The sequence below is a fragment of the Salmo salar genome, chromosome 20 (genome assembly GCF_965601325.2).
Source record: "Salmo salar chromosome 20, fSalSal1, whole genome shotgun sequence".
Taxonomy (NCBI): Eukaryota; Metazoa; Chordata; class Actinopteri; order Salmoniformes; family Salmonidae; genus Salmo; species Salmo salar.
In genome coordinates this window covers 55,320,807-55,344,110 of record NC_138310.1, presented here as the reverse complement: position 1 = coordinate 55,344,110, position 23,304 = coordinate 55,320,807, and the positions used below count along the sequence as shown (strand labels likewise).

The 23,304-nt window shown below is 44.3% G+C and overlaps 1 protein-coding gene across 1 annotated transcript; it reads right to left on the bottom strand.

Annotated features, from left to right (window-relative positions):
- Positions 1-817: 817 nt before the first annotated feature.
- hif1a (Hypoxia-inducible factor 1 alpha) lies at positions 818-23,227 on the bottom strand (the record flags this gene model as incomplete). The annotated part of the gene is given in 13 exon segments (NM_001140022.1): positions 818-2,109; positions 2,297-2,420; positions 2,838-2,949; positions 3,999-4,129; positions 4,305-4,397; positions 4,498-4,638; positions 5,885-5,902; positions 8,374-8,559; positions 11,525-11,640; positions 11,818-11,902; positions 14,088-14,242; positions 14,417-14,604; positions 23,135-23,227. Coding segments are annotated over 13 exon segments (1,443 nt in total), but the record flags the coding sequence as incomplete, so codon positions are not given.
- Positions 23,228-23,304: the final 77 nt, after the last annotated feature.

The following is a 23,304-nucleotide window of genomic DNA, read 5'->3' as shown; positions in this document are numbered from 1 at the left end:
TATGGTTGTTTCCACATCAAACAGTTTTAAGCAGGAAGTGATATGCAATAGAACAAGGTTTTAGTCAGCATCAGTTTGGGTCTCCACAACAGATCATGCTTCCCAGCATTCTTTACCTTCCCTCTAAAGCAGGGGTGTCAAACTATTTTTGCCCTGGGGGCCGCATTCGGTCTTCAACGAGGTCCTGAAGATCGCGCTGAATTTTTTATTTTATTTTCCTTGCCATTAAAATGTGCAACAAAAAAAAGATTGTCCTTGTAATTTTCGATGCTCCCTGACTGTCTAGCTTTCCATTATTAGAGCGCTGGACACAGTCAAGAAACTATGAATGTAGGTCCATTATCTTTTCTAAACATTTTTGATTTGGTTTCAGTAATTCTAAAGTATATTGAGTTACACACACATGGCTGGATTGGACCCCTCTTGGGCCGGACAACCCTGCTCTAAAGTGCCAGTTACTTTGTAGCTATGGTGAAGTATTGTGGCCATTATAGATATGGGTGTTATGGTCATGGCACACACTTGGAAAATGGTCAACTTCCCCTGACTAAACTTTACATTAACTGAATAAAACAAGGTCAGAAGTGCCCTAATCTCTCGTGGACAAACAAATGTAACATAACTGAGATTTTAGTTCTGAGTTTCCGATATCAGTTTGCCCTGATAAAAGAGCATTATTGAACATCAAGTAAAGCAACAAGATGCAATCTGAAGTCAGGCAGCAACCAAAATATGAATCTACCATTAACACCACAAGATGGCAGTATTTCTTTACATTAAATCCTAAAACGTGAATGAAATAATAATAAAACGTGAATTTGTCTATATCAGTTTATTCAGTCAATAATACATACAAACACTAGTCTTTAAAAATGAAAGTTATGATAAAAGGCAAATGTCTAAATGGAACTAATACATTGAGATGAATCTAATGGAGATGAAACCAATAATCTTTTCTCTCTTTCCTAAAGGATAGATTGATAATAAAGACAATGGGGGAGTAATTGATAAGGTGTTAAGTAATCATTTCTACTTGGTGTGAAGTTAATGCGCAAAAGGCGTACATCAGATATTTATCCACTGGATTTGCAAAATAGCAACCATATTCCGAAAAGAAATAATTACTGATTAAATATGACAAGGTGATCATCTGGCACCACCTAGAGATACATGATAAAAACAACGAACACATTGCGGTTTATACAATAGTAGTCTATAAGCGAGCATACAAAACATTCATTTAATACATCAAACTGTTCTAAAGTCTAGCATGAAAGTATATAAAAAAAAGACTAGGTAAAAAGATGCCTCTGAAATAATTTGTCCGTTTGGTTGGAAAGAGATGGCAGTCAAAGAGCCCTTGTATGACAGGCGAGTTTGTGACATACAGATTATTTGTTGAGGTAACAACTGCCTGAGTACTGCATCCAACTGGTCAATAGCAATGGCTTTGTGTTAATAGGAATTCATTTGATCTTTTCTTATAAAAATGACCCATATATGCCACTGATGATTGTTCTGAGGTATTATTGGAATATATTATAACCGTTGTGCGTTTGTTACAAAATAATAATATCATAATAATAAACCTAAATGTCCTGTACAGACTGCTAGGTCCACATACCGTACTAAACAACAGTAGACCATCTGAAGGGTCATCACTGTGTCCTAAAACACCACTTTGTCAGACTTACTGGACGCATGTGTCTTAGGCAGGTTTTTTTGTCTGTTCTGACCTCGGAAGCACCATGGGGTCAAGTGTAGTGTTTAGACTAAAGTCTACAAGTGTTCACAAGAATAGAGGAGAACACTTTTATCAACCCTGAATGAGAAGGGGCTGAACCTAGCACTGCCACCTACTCTATGAGACATGAAACAGAGAGAAAAGAAGGAAAACCATAGCAGGCTGTTGTTGTGAACATGGGCTGGCAAGCGTGAGGAAGTCTGAGTTGGAGGTGCTGGCGTTTGGTAGGGGAGTGTGTGAATCCTGTTGAGGCTCTGATCTCAGCACTCCCCAGCTGACAGGGGAAGATTGGCAGCTGCTTCCTCAAGTCAGAGAGGAGGTCAGGGGGTCAGGTGGGCGGGACAAGAAGAGGTCCCTCATCAAGGCTGGGGGAGAACATGAGAGAGAAGGGGAAGAGGTGGAGAACTGAGGTGGACTGGTCAACATTACCTATTTCAGAAGATATTAGCAAAGGTGAATTTGGTAGGTACAGTATGACATAGTACGCAAATGCCAGACATGAAGCCTAAATATTTGCCCAAGATACAGTAGTACCATGACGTGTGTTTGTACCTGCAGTGTCACATAGTCCCTGGGCTTCACCGAGGATGGGGTCTCTGTCCGTCAGCAGTTGGCTCCGCCTGTGGGGGATTGGCCCCAGCTCCAACTCTGGGTTGTCTGCATCCTCCAGGCAGTCCTGAAACAAATAAACACACCGTTTCAACTTTATTAACACATCATTGTGCATGAAGTCATTTTAATGATACCTTGAACAAATGTTATCCACTGTTCCCAACCCAAAACCCCCTCCTCCCCCAACCTTAAACCCCCTCCTCCCCCAACCCAAAACCCCCTCCTCCCCCAACCTTAAACCCCCTCCTCCCCCAACCTTAAACCACCTCCTCCCCCAACCTTAAACCACCTCCTCCCCCAACCTTAAACCACCTCCTCCCCCAACCTTAAACCACCTCCTCCCCCAACCTTAAACCACCTCCTCCCCCAACCTTAAACCACCTCCTCCCCCAACCTTAAACCACCTCCTCCCCCAACCTTAAACAACCACCTCCCCCAACCTTAAACCACCTCCTCCCCCAACCTTAAACCCCCTCCTCACCAGCAGGGCGTAGCTGAGAGGCAGTTTGTGCTGGATGGGGGACACCAAGTGTCTCGGTCTCTTGTCCTGACTCATCAGCTGGGAGGGCATGTCTTCATCCTGCTCATGACTCCTGTGGAAGTTACAGTTTGGAACGTTAACATTCAGCAACACACTCCAAAACATCCAACACCACTGCCTGTCACTCCAAAACATCCAACACCACTGCCTGTCACTCCAAAACATCCAACACCACTGTCTGTCACTCCAAAACATCCAACACCACTGCCTGTCACTCCAAAACATCCAACACCACCGCCTGTCACTCCAAAACATCCAAACACCACTGCCTGTCACTCCAAAACATCCAACACCACTGCCTGTCACTCCAAAACATCCAACACCACTGTCTGTCACTCCAAAACATCCAACACCACTGCCTGTCACTCCAAAACATCCAACACCACTGCCTGTCACTCCAAAACATCCAACACCACTGTCTGTCACTCCAAAACATCCAACACCACTGCCTGTCACTCCAAAACATCCAACACCACTGCCTGTCACTCCAAAACATCCAAACACCACTGCCTGTCACTCCAAAACATCCAACACCACTGTCTGTCACTCCAAAACATCCAACACCACTGCCTGTCACTCCAAAACATCCAACACCACTGTCTGTCACTCCAAAACATCCAACACCACTGCCTGTCACGCCAAAACATCCAACACCACTGTCTGTCACTCCAAAACATCCAACACCACTGCCTGTCACTCCAAAACATCCAACACCACTGCCTGTCACTCCAAAACATCCAACACCACTGCCTGTCACTCCAAAACATCCAAACACCACTGCCTGTCACTCCAAAACATCCAAACACCACTGCCTGTCACTCCAAAACATCCAACACCACTGTCTGTCACTCCAAAACATCCAACACCACTGTCTGTCACTCCAAAACATCCAAACACCACTGTCTGTCACTCCAAAACATCCAAACACCACTGCCTGTCACTCCAAAACATCCAACACCACTCTCTGTCACTCCAAAACATCCAAACACCACTGTCTGTCACTCCAAAACATCCAAACACCACTGTCACTAAATCCAACCGGTCGTCATGTCTCTCTCACTGGTGTGACCCAGACAGTGGGTCAGTAGAGTAGATGGTTACCGTTTCCTGGTAGCAGTGGGGGGCTCTGGGGAGGGGCTGTCAGGGGTCTCAGGGAGCTGGACGCTGAGCAGGAAATCATCATCCATGGAGATATACGGAGCCAGCATGTCCAGATCAACCACTTCCACGTCCTGCCAGCACAGGAGACAGACTGCTCAATCACAGGTATAGGCTCCCTCCTAATTTCCTTCTCTCAAAATAGTTTGAGGTATTGAAGAAAGCACTAGAAATCCAGCTCTGTTGTCTGTAGGTAATTGTGTGGCGACCACGCACATCATTATGTGTTCAGCTGTATACTGCATGTACCTCAGGCTGGTTTTTATTCTGCACGCTCTCATCTGGACAGACGGCAAACAACTTCTCCACCTCGTCCTCTATTGGCAGCTCCTCAATGGGGATCTGACGAGGACAGATATATAGTGGACTCCTCATCAGTGAGAACACTAGACTCTAGATACTGTATCTTTACTGACATTTAAGAATCAACTAAAGTTCTTACCAGCGCTGGTGCTGGTGATGAGGTGAGCTTGCTGAATATGGGTGAGAGGAGCGTCCACAGCTCAGGGGTGCACAGTTCCTGAGGGAAATCTGGGGCGGAGTCAGGGCTTGATGGAAGACCGAACGACAGCTCCGCAAAGTCTGCAGAAACACATGTCAAGGCACAAACATAAAAAGCCCTGTGAGCACTCATGAGAGTGAATTCATTTGTAGTAAGTCAGCCTTGTCTGAGCCAGAATGGCCCATAGGGCAGGAGGCTGCTTGGGTAGCGCGAGGCAGCTTGATCTACTAGTACACTAGTCTGTCCTTATCCGAGGAGGCCAGGCAGACTTTTCTACACTGGAGGGTGTCTCCCTGTTGCAACTTGTCTGAAATCGAATTGATTTATGATTGACTATATCCACGACTGCTTTTCTCTTTTATTCAGGGGTTGGGAACCAAAATCATTTTCCAAACATTCCGTTCTGAACATAACTCCTATTTGTTTTGTTCCGTTACAGTGTTCCGACCAGTATAATAAAGTTCCGAACCGGGTCAAATCCCCCAAAAAGTAATGGTTAATTTAGTTCCTTTTCGTACATTTTTTAACTTGAAATCAACATTATTTTACATTCAGCTCATTCATTTACTCCACCAATTAGCGTGGATAGAGAAGCTTGCTACGGAACGGGTGAGCAAGTAGTTTACATGTTTGATTGGTCATACAAGTGCAGGTGCGAATGAAATTTCATGAGTGGTGAGAGAGCGAGAAAAAGGGGTGAAATTGTAGGGGGCTTGAAGTTCTGAACATCATGGCATGACTTGGAATGTGTTTAGGCTATTACTAGCATCAGAACTTCACTGAATTACAGAATTATATACTAGATATTATGCATATATTTGAAACAAAAAATATGATTAAACTTTATTAAAATAACGGTTATTTTCCGGAACACTAGAGATCGATCACTTTCGTTGCCGGTTCCGTTTCTTGAAACATGTTGCTCTTTTACGTTTTTTGGTGCCGTTCCCTGAACTGGTTCCAACCCCAGCCTTTATTCACTTGACAATCCCCTTTACAGAGTGTGTGTGCGTGTGTGTGTGTGTCAGGGTTTCTGTTCGGAAAACGTGGCGCCAGACATTTGACCGGCAACATTTTAATTTACCAGACATTTGAGAAATGTACCGGACCCATATGCATTGGGTGCGTAACCTGACTAGGGAGTCCACCCACGGTGCTCAGAATGACAGAAACCACTTTTAGAATATGGTCATTCATATTAACAGAACATGCAAGTCCAGGATGCAACGATGTGCGGTCCTTCTTACTGAATTCTGAATGCAATTAACGGGAAAACTTTTGTTTGAAATTTGTTGTGAACAGTCATCCAACTCGGAATTCCAACTCGGGCCTCTTGCTAGAGCTCCGACTTTCAGACCTGAAGATCACAGACGTCATGATTTGACCTCGTATTTTCAGAGTTCCCAGTTGTCGTGAAAGCACCACAAGATGCAGCAGCAGCTCTTGCGAGGTCTGACACATTTTCCACTCAAAGGCTGTGTATCTGTATGCAGATGATAAATAAGATAGCCTACATAACGAATATACTGTACACACGCAGCAATTCAATTCCACTAGACTATGCAAATTAACCTATAGACCGATATGCATGCCCAGTCAAATGTATTTCCATCTGCAATAAAATTAAAATTAACTTGTTCGGACAAAAGCCTGCTATTACCGGCTAACGGAAACCCTGGGGTGTATGTGTGTGAGAAGTTTCTGTTGCCATTCATGTGCGCATATACACTGCTCAAAATAAAGGGAACACTTAAACAACACAATGTAACTCCAAGTCAATCACACTTCTGTGAAATCAAACTGTCCACTTAGGAAGCAACACTGATTGACAATACATTTCACATGCTGTTGTGCAAATGGAATAGACAACAGGTGGAAATTATAGGCAATTAGCAAGACACCCCCAATAAAGGAGTGGTTCTGCAGGTGGGGACCACAGACCACTTCTCAGTTCCTATGCTTCCTGGCTGATGTTTTGGTCACTTTTGAATGCTGGCGGTGCTTTCACTATAGTGGTAGCATGAGACGGAGTCTACAACCCACACAAGTGGCTCAGGTAGTGCAGCTCATCCAGGATGGCACATCAATGCGAGCTGTGGCAAGAAGGTTTGCTGTGTCTGTCAGCGTAGTGTTCAGAGCATGGAGGCGCTACCAGGAGACAGGCCAGTACATCAGGAGACGTGGAGGAGGCCGTAGGAGGGCAACAACCCAACAGCAGGACCGCTACCTCCGCCTTTGTGCAAGGAGGAGCAGGAGGAGCACTGCCAGAGCCCTGCAAAATGACCTCCAGCAGGCCACAAATGTGCATGTGTCTGCTCAAACGGTCAGAAACCGACTCCATGAGGGTGGTATGAGGGCCCGACGTCCACAGGTGGGGGTTGTGCTTACAGCCCAACACCGTGCAGGACGTTTGGCATTTGCCAGAGAACACCAAGATTGGCAAATTCGCCACTGGCGCACGGTGCTCTTCACAGATGACAGCAGGTTCACACTGAGCACGTGACAGTTGTGACAGAGTCTGGAGACGCCGTGGAGAACGTTCTGCTGCCTGCAACATCCTCCAGCATGACCGGTTTGGCGGTGGGTCAGTCATGGTGTGGGGTGGCATTTCTTTGGGGGGCCCCACAGCCCTCCATGTGCTCGCCAGAGGTAGCCTGACTGCCATTAGGTAGCGAGATGAGATCCTCAGACCCCTTGTGAGACCATATGCTGGTGCGGTTGGCCCTGGGTTTCTCCTATTGCAAAACAATGCTAGACCTCATGTGGCTGGAGTGTGTCAGCAGTTCCTGCAAGAGGAAGGCATTGATGCTATGGACTGGCCCGCCCGTTCCCCAGACCTGAATCCAATTGAGCACATCTGGGACATCATGTCTCGCTCCATCCACCAACGCCACGTTGCACCACAGACTGTCCAGGAGTTGGCGGATGCTTTAGTCCAGGTCTGGGAGGAGATCCCTCAGGAGACCATCCGCCACCTCATCAGGAGCATGCCCAGGCGTTGTAGGGAGGTCATACAGGCACGTGGAGGCCACACACACTACTGAGCCTCATTTTGACTTGTTTTAAGGACATTACATCAAAGTTGGATCAGCCTGTAGTGTGGTTTTCCACTTTAATTTTGAGTGTGAATCCAAATCCAGACCTCCATGGGTTGATAAATTGGATTTCCATTGATTATTTTTATGTGATTTTGTTGTCAGCACATTCAACTATGTAAAGAAAAAAGTATTTAATAAGATTATTTCTTTCATTCAGATCTAGGATGTGTTGTTTAAGTGTTCCCTTTATTTTTTTGAGCAGTATATATATATATATATAAGCCTAAAAGTGAGCGTTCGGTCTGGTTTAATCATGGGTGTATTCCTTACGTCGATTCTGTTGCAAAAAGTTTTGCAACCAACGCTTTACTCCATACGTGGTGGAGTTGCATTTTGATCTTAAACGGAAATTGCAGTTCAGTCGTGTCGCTCTTAAAAAAAATAATTGCGTCTGGAAGAAGTTGGAAGTGACCCCAGGACTTCACTCCACTTTCAAGCAGGGTTTCCCAAACTCGGCCCCCCCCCCCCCCAGAAACCTAAATGTGCACCCATAGGGGGTGCTTTAGAGCATGGAAGAACTGATCATTTATAGATAGGCAGCTTGAGCCAAATACTTTTCAGATTGGAATGGAAACGTGTGGAAACCATAACATTTAAATAAACTACAACTTCCGTTTTAACAACCCAACAGCTTTTACATCACGTTGAAGAAACGTTTTGCAACAGAACCGGCGTAAAATAATACTCCCCGTGTGTGTGTGTTCGCTCAGCCTCACCTGCCATCGCAGTGTGTGAAGCGCAGGTCCATGCTGTGTCGAGTGAGGAAGGTGCTCTGGTCCAGGGGGAACTCCACACTAGACGGGTGGGGGATGGGCTCACACAGCACTGTCATGAAGCTTCCTGCAGGAGGTGACGAATCCTCGCCACTGCAGCACACACGCATGTGGCCTGTACAGTGCAGCACCTGGGGGCCACAGACCGCACTAAGATAACAATGGCTATCCATATATGCTTACAGGGCACATGAATGGGCATCAGGACCCATGTGAATGTTGTAGAGCAGGGATGGGCAACTTTGATGGGGGACACAAACAAATCTGAACTCATCATAAGGGGCTGCAGTTGCTCGCTTTATTTTGTGTGGGAATTGATACGAGGGTCTTTAGACTAAAAGGGGGGGGGCCGCGTGAAGCCCATCTCTGTTGTAGCGTCAACTCAGGGCAGACGGACTATGTTAAGCAACATTCACAGTAGGACTTGAAGCTAGACATGGCCTGTTAGAAGAAGGTGAAAACATTTAAGGATTCTTCTATACAAGAGTAAGGCTCCCATCCCGAATGGCACCCTGTTCCCTATATAGTGCACTAATTTAGACCAGAGCTCTGGCGCAGACCAACTAACTGTAAAGATGGGGAGGTACTGGAACAGCAGTATTAAATTGGGATGTGGCACCCTTGTAACATGGCCAAGAGTGAGAAGAGACTCACCCCAATAACACAAATGCTGTTTACACACACCTCTACTGGAGTCCAGAGCATAACTGGGTCAAGGCTTTCTGACTGTCATGGTCTCTGATGGACCCCTGCCCTGTGTGTCTGTGCACGTGTTTTCCTACCTTATCAGGAGCTCAACGTCCTAACAACTCACCCATACGTCCTGACAAGGTTGGAAAACAACTTTTTGGAAAAGTCAGGACTTCTTTTATGTCCTGAATTTGTTCACATACTATTTTAAGCTTATGGGTTAGGTTTAGAGTTTGGGGCTTAAGGTTAGGTTTAGGGGTTAATGTCAGGGCTTAGGAAAAATATGATTTTTAATGGTCAAAAATGTTTACTCCACAAAAAGTCTTGAAATGTGAGTGTTATCCCCTGGATCAACCGCTCGATGCTGGACACTGAACCAAGCAGAAATGAGCGAAGCGATAGGGGACACCATCTATGCTACCAATGATGTAGGCAAGCCATAGTCACTCCAATAGGAGATAGTAAGGCAGGGTGGCAGGCTGGATTAAGTTGGTAGAGAACCAGACTCATATGGTTACTCCCCGACGTCTCATCATTAGAATATGGATTGGAGAGGGTACAGACAACCCCCTGATATCTAGGCCAGCCAGCCTGTCCTACCAGAGATACCTAACCTTTTAGCTGGATCAAGTGTCCTGGCCTTCATCTCATGTTAATTGCTCTGATGTTTCTCTAATGTCCTAGCAACGTCACTGGAAACAGCAACTTGGGCTACATATGAATCTCACTGAATGGTGAAAGACGGCCCTAAAAGGGTTGGGCGGTATCCAGATGTTCATATCTTCATACCATCCTATACCATACCGGGGTATACAGTATTACCGATATAGCGCCCCCTTGTGTGCACTATTTCTCTCCATAGCGGGCACAAGCTAAATGCTAACAAGCGGACATAAACTAAATTTGCCTAGAACAGACAACCCAGCTCATAAAGTTGTACTCAAAAAGCTACTCACAGTTTTCTGCATACACCAAACAAATATTAGACAGCAGGGATCTTGATCAAGGAGGGGGTTGATTGTCTGTACTGTTAATCTTGCAATCTAGCTGTTTCAATTCATTTGCTATGGCCTCGCGCTTGTGTTCCAGCTCAACCAACGTTCTTTGGCCGTTTTTCAGCCTTGGGTGAATTTTGACTCGTTCTAATGTCCAGCCTAACAGCAGGAATCTTGATCAAGGAGGGGATTGACTGTCTCTGCTGTAAATCTTGCAAGCTTGCAACTTAGCAAACCAAATGTATGTATAGCTGGAGCTCTGAGCTGGAGAGAATTTATTTGGCACATCCTAGATAGTAAAATGTATAGTTATAAGATAATTAGCTAGCAAACAGTTGTGAATTTCAAGTGTAACTTGATCACCTCGGTGGATCGATCGGCACGTCACAACGCTTCCATTTTCTCTGCGTGCTCTTTGTAAACCAATATACCATGTGACTGGCTCAATCAGCTGCTTGGAGAACAACTTCATAATGAAACCGGTGAAATGAAGAACGCGATCTGCTTCATATATTAACCTAGAGCACAAGTTGACAGCAGGTACAGTGCAGTCGGAAAGTATTAAGACCACTTGACTTTTTGTTAGATTACAGCCTTATTCTAAAATGAATTCAATAAAAATCGCCATCAATCTACACACAATACCCCATAATGATAAAGCGAAAACAGGTTTTTAGAAATGTTTACATAAATATTCAGACCCTTTGCTATGAGACTCAAAATTTAGCTCAGGTGCATCCGGATTCCATTGATCATCTTTGAGATGTTTCTACAACTTGGAGTCCACCTGTGGTAAATACATTTGATTGGACATGATTTGGAAAGGCACACACCTGTCTTGATAAGGTCCTACAGTTGACAGTGCATGTTAGAGAAAAACTCAAGCCATGAGGTCTAAGGAATTGTCCGTAGTTCACCGAGACAGGATTGTGTCGAGGCACAGATCTGGGGAAGGGTACCAAAACATTTCTGCAGCATTGAAGGTCCCCAAGAACAGTGGCCTCCATCATTCTTAAATGGAAGAAGTTTGGAACCACGAAGAATTCCTAGAGCTGGCCGCCCAGGAAAAACTGAGAAATCAGGGGCGAAGGACCTTGGTCAGGGAGGTGACCAAGAACCTGATGGTCACTCTGACAGAGCTCCAGAGGTCCTGTGTGGAGATGGGAGAACCTTTCATAAGGACAACCATCTCTGCCTCACTCTACCAATCAGGCCTTTATGGTAGAGAGGCCAGACGGAAGCCACTCCTCAGTAAAAGGCACAAGACAGCCCGCTTGAAGTTTGCCAAAAAGAACCTAAAGGACTCTCAGACCATGAGAAAAAAGATTCTCTGGTCTGATGAAACCAATATTGAACTCTTTGGCCTGAATGCCAAGTGTCACATCTGGAGGATTCTTGGGGGCAAACGTACCTTCCAGGTGGCAGACTTTATGTTGACAGTGCGGCCTCTACTAGTCAGAGTGCTCTTCATCCTAAGGAAGAAGTTCATCTCTGTGTGTTGCTGCGCTGGTTTCTTCTTGGACACACCTGGGTTGGAGAGATGGTAGAGTTGTATACCTAAAGCCTGGAACCTATGTGAGCATGCATGATGAACACACACACACACACACACACACACACACACACACACACACACACACACACAACACACACACACACACACACACACACACACACACACACACAAAGGGTGGTTTTTCTCACCTGGCCTAGGCGCCAGGAGATCCCGTAGCTCCTCTTGGTCACATGGGTGGACAAAGTCATACACACTCTGACCCAGCAACTCCAGCTAGACAACATAACAACAATACAACCATGTCAATACAATACCACACAGGCCCCTTCCCATGAATTACACATTCTGAAAAGCTGCAGTGCAGGTTCTCTCAAAATACTAAGTCAGAGAATATCACCAGATGCTTTGTAGCTTGCATTTGCTAACTTCTACAAACAGGATGATGTCTGCATTTTGTTGGTAATCCAACCAGACTGTTAGATTTGTTGTGCAGGGTAATCTATGGGACCATTAACTTTTAGCTCCCACTTCACTATTGTGGGATGATTCTTTGTAATGGCTGTTGATTGTATTACATGGGGCTACACTTCAATTTATGATAAAAAATACACACACACACACACACAAAAATACAATAAATTGTAAGAAAAGTGTAAAAAAGTGATATATATATATATATATATATATATATATATATATATATATATATATATATATATATATATATTCTGTAGAACTTGAGGGTTCTCAGAGACGACAACCTATTCTGAAAGAAGAAAAGGAAGCACGTATATGGAACACACACACACACACACACACACACACACACACACACACACAGTATATACACAAAAGTATGTGGGCAACCCTTCAAATGAGTGGATTTGGCTATTTCAGCTACCCCCATTGCTGACAGGTGTATAAAATTGAGCACACAGCCATGCAATCTCCATAGACAAACATTGACAGTAGATTGAAAGTCACTGAGCTTTTAAGTAAGGCCAAAGTGGCACCGTCATAGGATGCCACCTTTCCAACAAGTCAGTTCGTCAAATGTCTCCCCTGGTCAACTAAGTGCTGTTAAAGTGAAGTGGAAACGTCTAGGAGCAACAACGGCTCAGCCGCGAAGTGGTAGGCCACACAAGCACACAGAACGGGACCGCCGAGTGCGGAAGGTTGCAAAGTGTGAAAATCGCCTGTCCTCGTTTGCAACACTCACTACCGAGTTCCAAACTGCCTCTGGAAGCAACGTAAGTACAAAAACTGTTAATTGGTGAGATTCATGAAATGGGTTTCCATGGCCAAGCAGCAGCACACAAGCCTAAGATCACCATGTGCAATACCAAGCGTTGGCTGGAGTAGTGTAAAGCGTTCTCTGGAGTGATGAATCACGCTTCATCTGGCAGTCCCACGGACAAATCTGGGTTTGGCAGATGTCAGGAGAACGCTACCTGCCCGAATGCATAGTGGCAATTGTAAAGTTTGGTGGAGGAGGAATAAGGGTCTGGGGCTGTTTTTTTATGGTTCGGGCTAGGCCCCTTAGTTCCAGTGAAGGGACATTTTAACGCTACAGCATACAATGACATTCTAGACGATTCCAATTTTATGGCAACAGTTTGGGGAAGGCCATTTCCTGTTTCAGCATGAAAATGCCCCCGTGCACAAAGCGAGGTCCATACAGAAATGGTTTGTCGAGATTGGTCTGGAATAACTTAACTGGCCTGCACAGAGCCCTGACCTCAACCCCATCAACCACCTTCGGGATGAACTGGAACGCTGATTGCGAGCCAGGCCTAATTGCCCAACATCAGTGCCCGACCTCACTAATGCTCGTGGGCTGAATGGAAGCAAGTCCTGGCAGCAATGTTCCAACATCTAATGGAAAGTCTTCCTCGAAGAGTAGAGGCTGTTATAGCAGCAAAGGGGGGACCAACTCCATATTAAAGCCCTTAATTTTAGAATGAGATGTTCTACGAGCAGGAAGTGTATCATGTGTGGTTTAACTCACGTGTCAGACACTGAAATATCCAATAAGCCTCATGATTTCAAAACGTTAAAATCAATAACGCAACATAGAACTACGCAATTGGACAACCAAACTGTTCATCAAAGGCCATGAATAGAAACTCTGTAAAACATGCAGTAAAAACAGAATAATATTAACATTACTCTTTGCCATTCGTTACGTGGGAGTATCCACTTTTTGTATTGAGTCTTTAACTGATTCATTCTACCTGACTATACTCAACAGAGCTTTGTGGATACAAACTCACACATGGGAACATCGCACAACAGCAGTGGAATTGTATACTACTATAGTACTACTATATGCCATTAGGCAGATGCTTTATATTCAAAGAGACTTACAACAGTGAATGCATTCATTTTCATATGGATCGCCCCAGTGGGAATCGAACCCATGACCCGGACGTTGCCAAGAACATGGGGCTGTATGTACCTGTGGGATGCCTAGGTGTTTGCTGACGCTGTCACCCAGGTAAATCATATCCCCCTCCTCGGTCATCACCATGATGAAGCCTGCCAACGCCCGGGGGTAGAACCCATCCACGGTGTCCTCGTCTCCATCGGTGACGTGCTCCTCGCTTGTATCCCCTGCAATGACATAAAACACACACCCAATGTCATGTCAAATCAGAACCTTTTTGGTCTGGACTACCACCATCTTGGGAGTTGGTTACTACTTGGAAAGTAATAAAGAAAGTAGGCCTGGCTCTCTCAACCAGTCACAGTACAGGACATGGACATAACTGGCCAATGGGAGCCCACCTGAGCGGAGGTGGTGCATGCGAAGGAAGCTGAGCGTCACCCTCATGATGGCGGCCTTGTCCAGGTCGGCGGAGACTCTGCGGGGGAGGGGCAGGGTGTGGGCCAACTTGTAGAACAGCTCCGTCTCCAGACTCCGCCTGCAGCGCGCCGCATCCCGGGAACGCACCTTCCGCTGATCCGTACTCGACCTGGACACAGGGAAGAGGGAGACGAAAATAAATGGTGAGGAAGTGATGAGGTAGGAAGAGAAGTAGAAGAACAGATCAAGGCATACTGAGGTGTTCATTCCGGAAGATAAATCCTTTGAGATTTCTTGACGTCCCTGCGCTCACAAATGTAATTGAATTTTCCGATGTGTGAAAGTCGAACCAATCAAAGGCCTAAAACTAGAGGTCGACCGATTATGATTTTTCAACGCCGATACCGATTACTGGAGGGCCCAAAAGAGCCAGTACCGATTAAATTGGCCGATTTTTAGTTATTTATTTGTAATAATGACAATTACAACAATACTGAATGAACACTTATTTTAACTTAATATAATACATCAATAAAATCAATTTAGCCTCAAATAAATAATGAAACATGTTCAATTTGGTTTAAATAATGCAAAAACAAAGTGTTGGAGAAGAAAGTAAAAGTGCAATATGTGCCATGTAAGAAGCTAACGTTTAAGTTCCTTGCTCAGAACATGAGAACATACGAAAGCTGGTAGTTCCTTTTAACATGAGTCTCCAATATTACCAGGTAAGAAGTTTTAGGTTGTAGTTATTATAGGAATTATAGGACTATTTCTCTCTATACGATTTGTATTTCATATACCTTTGACTATTGGATGTTCTTATAGGCACTTTAGTATTGCCAGTGTAACAGTATAGCTTCCGTCCCTCTCCTCGCTCCTACCTGGGCTCGAACCAGGAACACATCGACAACAGCCACCCTCGAAGCAGCGTTACCCATGCAGAGCAAAGGGAACAACTACTCCAAGTCTCAGAGCGAGTGACGTTTGAAAACGCTATTAGCGCGCACCCGCTAACAAGCTAGCCATTTCACATGGGTTACACCAGCCTAATCTTGGGAGTTGATAGGCTTGAAGTCATAAACAGCGCAATGCTTGAAGCACAGCGAAGAGCTGCTGGCAAAACGCCCAAAAGTGCTGTTTGAATGAATACTTACGAGCCTGCTGCTGCCTACCACCGCTCAGTCAGACTGCTCTATCAAATCTTAGACTTAATTATAATATAATAAACCCACAGAAATATGAGCCTTAGGTCATTAATATAGTCGAATCCGGAAACTATCATCTCGAAAACAAAACGTTTTTCCTTTCAGTGAAATACGGAACCGTTCCGTATTTTATCTAACGGGTGGCATCCCTAAGTCTAAATATTCCTGTTACATTGCACAACCTTCAATGTTATGTCATAATTATGTACAATTTTGGCAAATTAGTTCGCAACGAGCCAGGCGGCCCAAACTGTTGCATATACCCGGAGTCTGCGTGCAATGAACGCAAGAGAAGTGACACAATTTCACCTGGTTAATATTGCCTGCTAACCTGGATTTCTTTTAGCTAAATATGCAGGTTTAAAAACATATACTTCTGTCTATTGATTTTAAGAAAGGCATGATTTATGCTTTTTCGCAAATGCGCTTTTGTTAAATCATCCCCCGTTTGGCGACGTCGGCTGTCTTTGTTAGGAAGAAATAGTCTTCACAGTTCGCAACGAGCCAGGCGGCCCAAACTGCTGCATATACCCTGACTCTGTTGCAAGAGAAGTGACACATTTTCCCTAGTTAAAAGAAATTCATGTTAGCAGGCAATATTAACTAAATATGCAGGTTTAAAAATATATACTTGTGTATTGATTTTAAGAAAGGCATTGATGTTTAAATAAAGGTGTAAAAAAAAATATATATATTTTTCAAAATTATTTAAAAAACGGCCAAATCGGCGTCCAAAAATACTGATTTCCGATTGTTATGAAAACTTGAATCGGCCATTCCGATTAATCGGTCGACCTCTACCTAAAACACTTTCAACACAGATTTCAATATATTGTTTCTGTGAAGTCTGTCATTGGGTCCACAATGCCAAACCACATATTTAACATCCACTTACTATCTACTGTGTAATATCCACTTCCTTCTCAGACACCAAACAAAATTCTAAATTTCAAACATTGTTTAATACGCTTCGTTATCCAACTTCTCTGACCCTCTTTCTACTCTCGCTATCACACCTCCACAACCAAATAAGCAAATATCGAAATATTCAAACTCACACATACAAACAGATGGAACAAAATGTATTTCCTAAATTGTTTCCTCTTTGATTCAGCATGTAGGGGCCACCGTTTGTAGTTTACGTGTTCGCCCTCCCAGTCACACTGTGTCTGGGAAGGAGAAGGGAAACGATCCTACCTAAACCACAGCCCTCAATCGCCTCTTACCTCCCTCTCCTGATCTTCCTCCCTCGCTCCACGGGGACACAGGCAGGCTCTGTTAACCTGTTTATGGCATCTGACCCCAATCAACAGTCGGACCCCCACTTCCGCTTCACCCTCATGTCCATTGTCGCCCCCCCACCTCCTCCCGCAAGAACTGGTCCTGAACCCGACCACAGTCCCACAAAGTTATTTTAGGTGTATGTGAGGCAGCTTGATTTGCAGCCCTGGTCTTTAGTTTTGAACAGTTTGGGCTACAGATTAGTGGTTTTCTGCATTGTTAAGGTGCAACCAGGGACACAAAGCCATGCTCTGTTCGTTTCTATGGCAGAGGCTGTGGTATAGCTATGCCCAAAGCCATACATAAATAAATAAATTACTTTGGCTAAGCCTAATCAGACATTCCTGTGCTAATGGTTTTCAAAGACAAAGTAAAATGATACAAATGACTGGTGATGCATGCCCCTCAAATGATACAAATGTAACAGCCTGAGTGCACTGGACCTGAAACAAGGGTACAGATGAAACCATGAGCCATTTCATGTATTATCTGACCGACACTAGTGCTCCCAAGTCAAAATTCCATGTGCATTCCACGTTTATAAATGAGTTAATTTTTTTATAAAAAATAAAATTAAAATAAAGATTAGGAAAAGTTTCATGGCACACTTAAGAGTTATTCAAGGCACACCAGCGGGCAGCGGAAAACCGGTTAGGAACCACCGGCCCATCTTATTTAGGAAGTTAATTTCCATGGAAAAACAACTGCATGTGATTCTCCGCCCATGCATATAGCCTATAGCTACAGGGCTTTCCAACCCTGTACCTGGAGACCTACTGGACGGTAGGTTTTAACTCCAACCCTGTACCTGGAGACCTACTGGACGGTAGGTTTTAACTCCAACCCTGTACCTGGAGACCTACTGGACGGTAGGTTTTAACTCCAACCCTGTACCTGGAGACCTACTGGACGGTAGGTTTTAACTCCTACCCTGTACCTGGAGACCTACTGGACGGTAGGTTTTAACTCCAACCCTGTACCTGGAGACCTACTGGACGGTAGGTTTTAACTCCAACCCTGTACCTGGAGACCTACTGGACGGTAGGTTTTAACTCTAACCCTGTACCTGGAGACCTACTGGACGGTAGGTTTTAACTCTAACCCTGTACCTGGAGACCTACTGGACGGTAGGTTTTAACTCCAACCCTGTACCTGGAGACCTACTGGACGGTAGGTTTTAACTCCAACCCTGTACCTGGAGACCTACTGGACGGTAGGTTTTAACTCCAACCCTGTACCTGGAGACCTACTGGACGGTAGGTTTTAACTCCAACCCTGTACCTGGAGACCTACTGGACGGTAGGTTTTAACTCCAACCCTGTACCTGGAGACCTACTGGACGGTAGGTTTTAACTCCAACCCTGTACCTGGAGACCTACTGGACGGTAGGTTTTAGCTCCAACCCTAATCTAGCGCACCTGATCCTAATCAATAGCTGGTTGATAAACTGAATCAGGTTAGTTCCAACTGGAGTTGGATTTAAATCCTACAGGAGGGTAGCTCTCCAGGAACAGGGTTGGATTTAAATCCTACAGGAGGGTAGCTCTCCAGGAACAGGGTTGGATTTAAATCCTACAGGAGGGTAGCTCTCCAGGAACAGGGTTGGATTTAAATCCTACAGGAGGGTAGCTCTCCAGGAACAGGGTTGGAGTGTCCTGGCCTACAATTATTTAACTGAGACCACGCATTAGGCACATTTGATCTTGCACACCCAACACAAAAGAGATGATGTAAGGAACTTGACTTGAAGAATAATTATCCTATGAGAGTTTGTGAATAGTGCGACAGAGGTGCTTTAATAGAATAGATAACACATAAAAAATAAAACAGAAAGACAACCGTTCAAAATAATCTGCAGGACTAAAACAATATGATCATGCCAAAGTTGTCCGTCTGACCGCCCGCTCCCAGCATGAAAGAAATGCTAACGAATGGCAATGCTCTCTGTAGGGACCCGTAGGACCCGCAGGATTCAATGCTCTCTGTAGGGACCCATAGGTCCCGCAGGATTCAATGCTCTCTGTAGGGACCCGTAGGACCCGCGGGATTCAATGCTCTCTGTAGGGACCCGTAGGTCCCGCGGGATTCAATGCCCTCTGTAGGGACCCGTAGGACCCGCGGGATTCAATGGCCTCTGTAGGGACCCGTAGGACCCGCGGGATTCAATGCTCTCTGTAGGGACCCGTAGGTCCCGCAGGATTCAATGCTCTCTGTAGGGACCCGTAGGACCCGCGGGATTCAATGCTCTCTGTAGGGACCCGTAGGTCCCGCAGGATTCAATGCTCTTTGTAGGGACCCGTAGGTCCCGCGGGATTCAATGCCCTCTGTAGGGACCCGTAGGACCCGCGGGATTCAATGCTCTCTGTAGGGACCCGTAGGTCCCGCAGGATTCAATGCTCTCTGTAGGGACCCGTAGGTCCCGCGGGATTCAATGCCCTCAGTAGGGACCCGTAGGTCCCGCGGGATTCAATGCCCTCTGTAGGGACCCGTAGGTCCCGCAGGATTCAATGCTCTCTGTAGGGACCCGTAGGTCCCGCGGGATTCAATGCTCTCTGTAGGGACCCGTAGGACCCGCGGGATTCAATGCTCTCTGTAGGGACCCGTAGGTCCCGCGGGATTCAATGCTCTCTGTAGGGACCCGTAGGACCCGGGGGTTTCAACACTCTACAGTACAGTGGGGAACAGAACAGTAGAGTTCAGTACAGTAAAGTCAAGTAGAGTATAGTTCAGTAAAGTACATTAGTGTACTCAACTCGTGTGCTGTACTGAACTCTACTCCACTATTCTTCCTTACTATACAGTACTCAACTATACTTTTCTTTAATGTACCGCACTGTGCACTACTGTGCTGTAATATACTGTACTGTACTGTCCAAACTTGTGAAACAGACATCTATGATTGGTTCAGATTTGGTCAGGTCCAAATCTTAACCAATCACGGACTTCTAGGTTTGGAGCAAATTAAAACCATTCCAGGGCCTTCATTTATCAACCGTGCGTAAATGTCTTACTAGGATCTGGCGTACGTGAAGATTCTAGGATTTGTGTGTGCCACAAATGATTGGGATTTATCAAACTGTCATATGCAACATATACGCATGTTTTCATTGATAAATCAGAACCATATTATATTTGTGCTCTTGTGAACAAGCATTACAACCCCCCCTGGAAAATGCCCCCCCCCCATTCACCTCATTTGCTGTATGATTTGGAAATGTTGGAACTAGACCACGTTAGTTTCTAAAATAAAGCCCAATAGAAATGTGATCAAATTTTCTGTAGAGGTGTGGCCAGAATGTTTTAATATTTTACAGTCACTTTTTCCAAACACACTGGCCACGCATTTTGCATGCTTGATTGTTATTCAATTATTCAAACAATTTAAAAGTAAATGCTACAGCCCACACTATGCAAAATAACATTTTGTTTGTCAAAAGATGATTGTGTTTCTATCTTCTGCCTTGATATAGGCTACGATGTCACACTCCTATCTCACAGCAATACTGCAGCCTACACATACTGTACTTGTTGCTGTTGAAGTTACAGTTGTTGTGTTGAAGGGGTCAGAGTGCATTGCCTGCCAGGCCCCGACTGCTGATTGGTCAGTTCATTGGAGCCAGATCCTTTTAACTCCTGGGATCTTTATAGCTGTGGCTGGTATGCTGGAGTGGGGGAGGGGTATTTGAGTGAGATGGCGCCTCTCAGCCAGCCTGTTCATCAGCTTTTGACATGATTAAAGAGAGTGCAAGATATTTTGTGAATCTGTCTAAAAACATAATTGTATTTGTAGGGGTTGAAAAAACATGAAGGAAAAAAAAGGTCTATATCAAGGAATGCCATTTTGGCCATAAAAATACTGTCTTAAGTTACAGGAATGAATGGAAAGATTTTATACAATTTGATATTTGAGAGATTTTTTTACACCTAAAGAACACTTGGGCCTTGTTACAGTTAAACATTTATACAGACAGATTGTTATGAGATATCTGCTCCATTATTTGTCCACATGTTGACAAGATGTTGGGGAATCACTGAAGTGGAATATTGACCCACTGAGCTTGCCTTATGACTCAAACTGATTTTTTCCACTGCTCTATGTTTGCTACATACTTCAATCTCAGACTACCATCGTTGAAGTCGTTTGTGGTGATGTCAAAAGGAGTGGTATTGTACAAAACAAAGTAATCAGCGATTGGATCATCTCTAACCAGAGTATCAAAGCCAATTACTAATTTTCAAAACGCGCTTTATCCACGTGTTCTCGCTCTGGCCCAACCCATCGGTTTCTGGGACCAACCAGAACGGTTAGAATGTTTTTGTGTTCTAGAAATCGTCGGGGAGGTACTCAGATCGACTCATTGCGGAGAAGAAACTAATGTCCATGGGCGTGGCGTAGCGTTTGGCCGGAGCAAGGAGTTTGGGTAGCCAGGCAAGCACAGAGCATTTCTGAATAGTCTCTTCATGTACCGCTCAATAAAGAAACAAGGCATTTTATTATATTTCAATGTAATATCGGGATGTAAACTCAAACTTAAATACATTTAAATTTGTATTTGACATGGTATATGTGTCTTCAATTGAAGCCCATACTGTGTGAGATGTATACTTTTTAAAAGGTAAAGATTTGTTTAAGACTACCAAACACTGTGAACCTGTCTAAGCCCTCCGCAGAAACACAATAGAGTCCTATAAAAGGTGTTCAGTTCAGGGATAGTTCAGTCAAAATCTATATTTGGGTCTAATTATCCTGACCTTGAGTTGTGTCTGAAGGTCCATGGTGACAGAATCTACAATCATCTATTTATTACTTCTGCCACAGCCAGCACGGCCAAATTTCATGAATGTAAACAGCCAAACCAATGTTAACAATGCTGCACTGCAAGCTGAACCCCCCCCCCCCCCCCCCCCAAAAAAAAATATTATTGTGGATTCTGTCACCATGGGCTTTCAGTTCAGACAACTCAAGGTAAATCAACCCAAATATAGATTTTGACTGAACTAGGCCTCTCTCTTTAACCTTTTGATTTTTGAAAGAGATTTCTCTTCGATATAAAAAAAAGTTAGCTTCCAAAGGGTTCCAAAACCGTAGATCGCAAGCAAGGGGTATCAATATTTAGATAGAGCATTTGGGCAGCGTCAGACCATTTCCCACACCCGGCATATAAGTAGCCTACATGGAATGACCCAATGCAATGCAATTGGAGTCATGATAAGGGCAAGATTGATGATATTGAGATGTGTGAATTGGGTAGGCTAAATCCTATCCTGAATTATAGGTATTCCCTCAACCAAAACTATGTATCCAAATAAATACTTAAACATGCTCAACATGTTCTACAAGAAATAAAATAAGGTTGTCTAATAGTTGTTGGACAATTTACAAAGCCAAGATCTAAATGAAGTGACACATTGGTGTCATGCCCATAAGGGGCACAAGCCCCCTCAGTGTTTTCCTGTGTAAATAAATAAATTAATTATATAAAGGATAATAACATTTGTCTGTAATACTACTAGCCATAGTTTTTAATCAAGTTGGCTTTAGCTAGCCCAGATAGGTTCCCAATCTCATAACTAGCTACCAAGAAGCCATTTCAGGCTATCAATCAAGTTAGAGTAGCAAGCTTGGCTAACTATCTTAGCTGGCAAGTGTAAAGGACATCACGCTGCTTGCTTAGCGAGTACTACTTCCTCCCGATTCGGACCATACCTGGAGCGAGCTCAGATCCTCTGCCTTGCTAGCACAAGTAACCACTCTCCTGAAGTCTTACCAGTCAACACCACATGAAAAGATAGCTGATGAGGAGTAAGTTTCACACATCCCCATCAGCTACACATGCCTGTGCGGCAAGGTTGGTAGACTTCAGAAATGCAAGCAATAACTTAATGGACTGAATAAGACTTACATTCCTTACCCAGATTTTTGGCCCTACATAGCAGGAAAAAGCAGTTCCTCCTCATGGACTTTGTGCCCCCTCAGATTTTTGGGGTACATGACGCCCCTGGGAGACAAGACTTGAAAAATAGAATAAGTGAATTGTACTTAAAAAAAAAACAACTTTGTTAGACATTTTGATATTTCGGATGTGTACAAGGTTGCGCATGTCCAAGTTATTTTGGAGTCAGCAGACAATGGGCTACGAGAACACTTGGAATACGTCGACGATGTCTAACTGAAAACGTACATGTATAACTCATTTATAAATGTCTTACCGTTTTCTAACAGGCTCTTCTTTCGTATCCATATTCAAATCGTTTTATTTTATTCTACACTGACTGTTTTGTTCAACTCGAGAAAGATCTAACCACAACGCCTCGTACTGCCTGCCTTCCGCCTTTGCAGACATTCTAGCCAATGAGAGGGCAGATTCCCATGTGAACAA